Raw genomic sequence first — 8,378 nt, forward strand, 5'->3', positions numbered from 1 at the left:
AATTCATTCTGTTACGACAATGAATAAAATACTTACTTTTGTCAAGAACATGTACCTTCTTTGATGGAGACATAGGAGAGGAAAAAAATTCCTACCCAAATTTAATTTCCTAAATATGATGAACCCACAAAGACACATATTATTCTCTGATAGCCAAGAAAGTGGGGTCTATATGCCATCCTAACTAGGCGGGAAAGGGTGAGGGCCTGAGAGTTTAAAGGGGAGGAAGATAATTTATTGGAAGGTGGAATAGCAAATGATTTGGTAAAAAAATGTTTGCCATGCCAGACAATGAGACACAGAGGAATTTGAACAAATAGGCCTTGCGATCATCCTCCCATCTACCACATTTAGCCCATACTCTTTGTAGCTGTTTGTGATAATATCTTACTTCCTGAAACAGGCCCCTAATCTAATTTCTTGTTATGTTGTTAAGGGAGTGGTAACAAAAACCCTCCTGAGTCCACTGAGTCCTACTTGGCCTTTAGCTCAAAATGATCCACATGTCAAAGTAGTATATGTTGGGAATGGCCTATACTGTCCCCCAATAGGGACAGTGTGTTATACAGTTGACTCTTGAATAACTCAAGGATTAAGGGTAAGCAGTAACCTGCACATAACCTTGAGTTCCCCAAAACTTAACTACAAATAAGTTATTGTGGTTTGGAAGCCTCATCAGTACCGTAAATAACATCTATTTTGTATGTTACCTGTATTACATACTGTATTCTTATTATAAATAAGTTGGAGAAAAGAAAATGTTATAAAGAAAATGGTAAGAGAAAATAGTTTACAGTCTGTACTGCATTGATCTATAATATAAGTTTATGTTGTCTGTTTATAGGAAAATCCACATAAAAGGGCACTTCAAACTGTATTGTTCAAGGGTCATCTGTATGCTTTTCTTGTATCTAGGGAAAGCTCAGTGTCCTTCTTGGTGTATAATTGGCGATGGGCATTTGTAACGTGAATTAAATCAAGTATAAGTATGTGATGGCTCAGCAACAATTCTTGGAAACCCCAGGCATGCACACTTTCCTTAAAATTCCTCAGGAAATACTCATTAAATGAAAGATGCCAGACGTGCACTTAGTAATATCAGGCTCTTGGTTGCATCACATTGTGATGTCAGTAAGGGTGTGAAGGGTATAGGCCGATTAGTCAGAGTTTGGCTGATTTCACATCTTCCTGTTACCTTCCTTTTCCATTGACTCATGATGACTTGGTATTCACCCAGGAAATGCATAAGAGAACATGACATAGGCATCTGCAGGTCAGGAGGAAATGGTAAGAGGCAGTCCTTATCTCATGGGCAATGTTATCTAAGGAAAAAAAATAGAGATTTTTTAAAGGAATTTTAGAAGTTGATGTGTTGCAAAGGCTATTCTGGACATGATACAGTAGATAGAAGAATTTTCTATTCTCCCACAGAGTCATAAACAGGGTTCCTCTTAGGAGGTAAGTAAAAGACTCTTAGGAGATGACTTCCTAGACTAAATGCTCAGTCAAAAAACAGCTCCATTCCTTAGCTTCCTTTAAACTCCTCTGACCTAGCATTTGGAAGGAGTCACTATTTACTAAAATCACAAATGTTTCATTCCTTTCTATACAAGCATAATGAAAAATTTTGAAAAATTTCTTCTGTGTCTGTCAATATATGGTGATTTAGAAATAGCAACATTGTATTGACCAGGTAGAAACTATTGCTATACATCTTCTAATCTAATTTTTGTTTGTTTCTGAAGTTTTAAGTTTTTAGAATTTTCTGTGGGAAATCTTGGTTTACCATGACTTTAAAAAAACTGCTATAACCTAACTGAAATAACTGTAATTCACAGCAATTATAAACAGTTAGGAAGCAGTGTCTGTGTGCCAGGCACAGTGCTGGGCATCAAAGGAACAGTGATAAACAAGACACAAATTCTGCCCCTCAAAACTCACAGTCAAGGCTATGCCAAGGTTTAATTCTACTGGGAAGGGCCATGTCTGTTTTTTTTTTTTTTTACATCATGGACTGTCACATGCACTCTTCTTTCCCATTTCCATTGGATTGTTACTGGATGTTAGTCCTTACTAATTTATGCTTATTATTTCAAGTGTGACCTCTTATTTATTTATTTATTTGTTTGTTTGTTTATTTATTACTTTATTACTTTATTATCTTCTCCCCAACTTACTTGAACCTCTTCTGCTGGTCCATCCTGTATGTTGTCACCATATTAATTTTCCTAAAGTGTGGTTGTAATCTTTTCGCTCTGACTCAGAAGCCATCAATGACTGCCCCCACCTATTATTTTTGCCAAATCTCCTTCCACTCTTCTAACTTGGCCTCTGTTGTTCTTCATGAACCCTGTATCCCAGCCCAGCTGGGCTTAGTCCTCAGCCTCTGAAAATGCTTTGTGTAGTCACACTGCTGCTGTTTGCTGTCAATAGTTTTCCAATCTAACTCTTTGTCATCCACCTAACTCCTGTGTGTCCCACATGAATACATGTTTATGAGGTTTTTTTTTTTTTTAAAGATTTATTTATTTACTTATACAAGCACTGGGTACAGTCAAAAGCGAGGGAGGGTGAGAGAATTCACCAGAGACAGAGCCGGGAGCAGAGCAGAACAGGCAGACTGACGAAGTACACTGCTGAGGGGAGCAGCGGGCGTGGCAGGAGAGGTCTGCGCGCCATTTGGGACCCTCGCCCGGCGGCCAGGGATCGAACCGGCGCTGCAGAGGCTGTGGGCAGCTTCTCAGGCCAGCGCTCAATGGCTGCGCCACCCAGGAGGCCCTATGAGGGTTTTTTTTGACACCAAACCTATACTTATATGCACTTCACTTAATTCCTTTGAAAACTGTTGTCTGAGGATCTGTCAGCAGAGGCACTTGCTCTTGCAGGTACTTGTCTAACTCCATCTTCTTTCATTTGTAGCCAAGATTTCAAATGGATATTGTTGACAAATGTACCACTTTATGCAAATGGTTTCCTAGAAAAATGAAGTAGAAGGCTTCACAAAGAGATAGTATCAATGAGGTCATCTGTCTTTTCAAAAAAGTTCACCTTGGTTGAGTCTTTCTATATGCCCAGTCCTCAGCTAAGCGCTTTATTTGTATCAATACACTGAATCCTCATCATGACCTTTTACTTTATGGCTCACTGCAGGCCACATGTGCCCCTGCAGCCCTCTCCTTTCCCAATACCATTCACCCCAAATTAAAGCAATGAACATGATAAACGGACACTCGGTTTGTTTGTATAATGTATAATGTTTGAAAAGATCCAAATGAGTCTTCGTCTCTTATTAAAAGCGGCAGATTTTGCCCCAGAGTATTGAAAGTTTTAATCTGACATTCTGTTTGCCTACAGGCAAGGCATTCTGTTAGGTAAAATAAAAACACCGCATCAAATTCTGCTCAGAATGTGATAAATCAAGATTTTAAACAAAAACGACAAATGTTCTTTTTCATAAAAGTAATTTTGAAACCAAAAAAAAAAAAAAAAAAGAAAGAAAACTGTTATAACTGTTATCTGTACCAATGATTTGATTTGGACATTTGTTGTTTTATATGTCCACATAAGTTATTAACCCTTTGAAAGCAGAGACATGTCTTAAACCCCTTTAGATCCCCATGACCCCCATAACTTAAGATAGTCCGTTGTGCACAGTACTGTTTTACAGAATACTCAAGCTGGAAAATAATCTTAGCAATAGTTTCACTTGGTAAATTCCCCACTGTGTCTTAGCACATTGTTAGTGCATCTTTTTCAATTCAGCAGATATATCATAGGTAGTATGTGTACTGAGTGATACTAAGAACTCATTATTGCTTCTTTTGTGTTGATCCTGGATACAGGGGCATAGGAGGAAAAACTGGAAAGTGAGGAAGTTCATTCTGAGAGAAGACCCTGCGTATCTGCACTACTATGACCCCGCTGGAGTGAGTTGAAGACTTTATTGGAGTGGAAGCCTCCACTGCAGCTCCTCGCTAGGTTTCCTTTTTACCTCCTTTCTGCTCAGTATCCTTCTTTCTCTCCTGCCTCCTTTCCCATTTTCTCCCACCCTCCTTGAACTGAGATCTCAGTGTTAAGACCAGCATAAAGTCAGGGATGGAAGAAGATACACTCCACTGGCATTTATTTGGTTGAGTTTTTTTGTTTGCCTCAATCTGATATTTTCAGGAAAACTCAATCATTACAACACTTTGCTCTTTGTTTAAAGTGCAAAAAAGTGATAATTATTCTTTCAGGTCAACTTGGATGAGAGCATTCTTTAAGTTTAGTCATTTAGACTCTTGGTTAGTCAGGATTCTCCTCAATAAAATGAGCAAACTCTGAAGTGTAAAGATAACTGTCTGCGTTGGAACCTTAGCCTCTGCTTGCAGCACAGGGCTCTTTGGTTTCTGCCTGTGAGGATTATACTGCTGTGTCAGTTGTGTGGGGCCCCAAACATGTAGCCCCTCCCTCAGAGAGGGCAGGCCCTCAGCCGCTCCTCTGTCTTTCCTACTTTCTTCCAGATGAAGCTCAGATTGATTTGCATCTCCTTATCCAGCCTTCTGACCTTACTGAAGTGGAGGGTGGAGGATCTGGAAGCGCTTTCCTTTCATTTCCCTCTGCCTTTATTTATTTGGGGGATTTTGATCTGTATCAGCGTGACTTTGTGTAGAGTTTGCACCTGCAGGATAAGGTATATCCATATATTGTACTTTAGAAAGAAAACAACTGACTCCTCTCTCTTCCAGGGGGAAGATCCTCTGGGCGCAGTACACTTGAGAGGCTGTGTGGTGACTTCAGTGGAAAGCAACCCAGATGGTAGGAGTGAATTTTTTGTGTGAGAGAAATGTGTTCACTCAGGGTCATCTCCCCATAGTTGGGCATCCTAAGCCAATGGCAATCAATTATTCACTCAATCAATCAGGCATAAGCATGCATGAATTCAGTCTGAGAACTTTAGAAATGTTGCCCCTTGAGAGGTTAAAGTGGCTTTGTGCATACCTTGAGTAAGTCCCTGAGCACTGCTGAAAAAAATCCTCATCCCTGGCTTTGATGGAAAGACTGGTTATCTCCTGATGCCTGTACTTAAAACATGTCATACCTTAAAGGGAGTCTCTTGCATATCCACACCAGAAAACATCCCACAATAAAAAGGACATTTGTTTGGTGAGACAATATGGTCAGTGGATAGTGCATGTGAGGTGGGGCTGTGATTGTTGGTTAGCAGATGACTTGGGATGAATTTCCTAACTAGTCTGGGTCTTCATTCCTCTTCTTGGAGTAGGAAGGTCAGACCAGGTGACCCCATATCACAAGTCTGTGACTTGGTGCTTGGAATTACCATACTGGTGGAGACTGACTTCTCAACTGTAGGGAACAAGGTATCACTGGGGATATATGGTTTGGATCTCCAATCCCTGGTTTTGTCTTGTCATTTTTAGATTTATGATGCTATAGAGATTGACAGGAAAACACTAATGCTGCAAAAACCTAAATATTTACAGCTCTGGATCTGCCGACTCCCCTCCTGTTTAGTTCTGGGATAGGGAGAATTTTGTCTTTTCTTTGAGATGGATGTTTTAAGTCTTTTCAGACTTTGAGCAGAAACTCCAACTTAGCCCTCGCTTAACGCAGTTCAGGTTCTACTGGTAGCTGGATTTTGGTGGTTGGCCTTTTTTTTTTTTTTAAATTAAGTTAAAGGTCAGTCCTTGGTTTATATTATGAATAGAGAAAAGGTACTTGTTAGACACTATTAGGAGTTACTCATTAAATACGATTGGTGTGCCAAATTTCATTTGATTTTAACCTGTTAAAAAAGAGTGTTTAACTTATTTCTTAAGAACACATACATACAGACATGATCATATGATGTACCTACTATATAAATACTGTATATTTGGTTATGCACAGAATATATATATATATATATATATACACACATCTATGTTTATGTGTGTGTGTGTGTGTGTGTGTATATATACACACACACACACACACACACACACACACACACATATATATATATATATATATATATATATATATATATATATATAGTCATACCACAATGGTCAGCTTGAAAACCATATCTTTAATTCTTGTAGAACACTCAAAACATTGGGATTTCATTCCTTGTAGAAATGTGAATTAGATATCCTTTCTGGGGTCTGTGCCCATGCACCAACATTCACTTTCTCTTTTACCAGTTAAGAGGAGTGAAGAAGACAACCTCTTTGAGATCATCACGGCTGATGAAGTTCATTATTTTTTGCAAGCGGCCACTCCAAAAGAGCGTACCGAGTGGATCAAAGCCATCCAGGTGGCCTCCCGGACTGGGAAGTGAAGATAAACCTGTAGAACTTCATCACATACCTGAGGGAAGCCCACAGATAAACTCGGTCCAGCAGCTGCCCACTTCTGGTGACAGATCAATAAGAAAGGGCCCAAGGGTGGGAAGTCTCCATCTGCAGGAGATCCGAATGTAACTAACCACGTGTGCTGATTACATTGTTCACCGAAACCTCTCTGCCACTCTTTGTGTCCACCAAATAGATATAACAAGTTGTGTAGCCTTGGGACACTGCTTAGCCTCTCCAGGCAAGCAGGTCCTCTTCTGAAAAACAAAGGAGTTGAACCAGGAGATCCCTAAAGTTCTCTCTAGTTTAAAAACCAAAAGCCCCACTGTGATTCTAATATCCATGGACATGAAATCCCCCAGGTTCTCTTGTCTTCTCTTGCCCTTTGCCAGGAGAGCATGTATCAAAATGAAGAACTCACTTCTTCCTTCCTCAGTTTATCCAGAAACTTCTTGAGAGCCCAGTGCTGCAGTGTTGGCTTTGCTGTTGAAGCCTTCTTTTACTTACTCCAGCCTGAAAAGTTATATCTTTTGAGAAAAAGACCTGAGTAAGCCAGGAGTAGATAAGGGTCCCGAAGTCAGCCAAGAATATTCCATTCCTACTGGAGGTTTAGCTGAGAAAACTCTCTGTCCCTTTGTTTGCCACATATTACAATTGGGGTGGGGGATAATCTCCAAATTTGTGAGATTCATTTCATTTGAGTGTTTACCAAAAAAGTGACCAGATGGGTTCTCTTCATGGTTTCTCTCCATGAAGGAGGGGCCTGGCAGCTATGTGTGTTCCCCCAGCACCAGAAGGTGCAGGGGCTGGACCTTAGGCTCTCTGGCTGGGTATGGATTGATACAAAGACACCACTGAAAAGACTTAAGATGGTGTTCATGGTGGTGGCCATCAGAGTTGTGTAGAACCTTCAGTTCTCCAGTCAGTGACATTGTGGCCATGCCAGAGATTCAAATACAAGTTGTAGCAGCTTCTGTTCAGTTTCCAAGGGGTCTAACTGACCCATTATAAACCAGAGGGGTCTGACCTAATTCAAACTGTGTATCTGTTTCCAGTTTTTGACCATTTCTACTAATTAGTGATTCTAATCATAAATTGAGAAAGAAGGCACCCATTCAACCAGGCATGTGAATGATGGTGTGCTTTCCAATACTAGATTTAAAACTTTAAATTTAAAACTCCTCCTCAGGGAGGAGAATAGAAACTCCTTCCTGATTTTATTAACTCCTCTTTTTCCCTCCTGCAATTGCATAGAACATTCACAAGTTATTCCTACTCTCAGATTGTTTTAGTAAACTCATTCATTAGTTAACTATCTCTGGCATAAAGATCTCTATAAAGATTATCTTTAGGGGCCTCCTTGGTGGTGCAAAGTGTTAAGACACAGCATTATGAAGCTATCCACAGCCACTGCAGCATGAGTTCGATCACCTGGCCAGGGAGGTGACCCACATGGCGTAGCAGACCTCTCCTGTCTCGCAGGCTGCTCCCCTTAGCAGTGTATTTTACTAGATCTGCCTGTTTTGCTCCTCACTCTGCCTCTGGTGAATCCTCTCACCTTCCACATCTCTTGCCTGTACTCCAGTTCTTGTATGCATAAATAAATAAATCTTTAAAAAAATGATTATCTTTAGTATTTATCTAAGATACTAAAAAGTTTCCAATGTTTAAAGTATTTATTAATAAGTAGTCAACTTTATGTTTTGAAATAAACATGACTGTGTTTACTGTCTTTTTGTTGTGATGACTCTGACATTTTGCCTCCCATGAATGATTCTGTGATTCTCCAACCCACTTTCACTTACTGCAAGTAAGGCTAACTTTCATCTCCAAATCATCCAAATAACTGTCTTTTTTTTTAAAAAAACAACAACCAAGTTGGTTATATTAGGAAATTATAAAAATATTGGGAAAATAAAGATATGGTTTAGGGACTAGGAAGAGATATGAATAGCCTGTTCATTAATTTTTGATTTTATTAGACCTTGATTACAACATTAAGGCAAACAAAGAAATTCATATCTGGTCATTAACTAACATGGA

The 8,378-nt window shown here is 39.6% G+C and overlaps 1 protein-coding gene across 1 annotated transcript in view; it reads left to right on the plus strand.

Moving 5' to 3' along the window:
- The window catches only part of PLEK (pleckstrin), a 29,043-nt gene extending 21,088 nt beyond the window's left edge, over positions 1–7,955 (plus strand). Inside the window, exons 7-9 of the mRNA XM_037527518.2 lie at positions 3,843–3,926; positions 4,728–4,797; positions 6,186–7,955. Of these exons, the coding sequence (XP_037383415.1) occupies positions 3,843–3,926; positions 4,728–4,797; positions 6,186–6,322 (291 nt within the window). The 3' untranslated portion in view covers positions 6,323–7,955. The remainder of the gene's footprint in view (positions 1–3,842; positions 3,927–4,727; positions 4,798–6,185) is intronic.
- The last annotated feature ends 423 nt before the right edge of the window (positions 7,956–8,378 follow it).

Source organism: Talpa occidentalis, unplaced genomic scaffold (genome assembly GCF_014898055.3).
Source record: "Talpa occidentalis isolate TD23 unplaced genomic scaffold, MPIMG_talOcc4v2.1 talOcc4.5, whole genome shotgun sequence".
Classification (NCBI taxonomy): domain Eukaryota; kingdom Metazoa; phylum Chordata; class Mammalia; order Eulipotyphla; family Talpidae; genus Talpa; species Talpa occidentalis.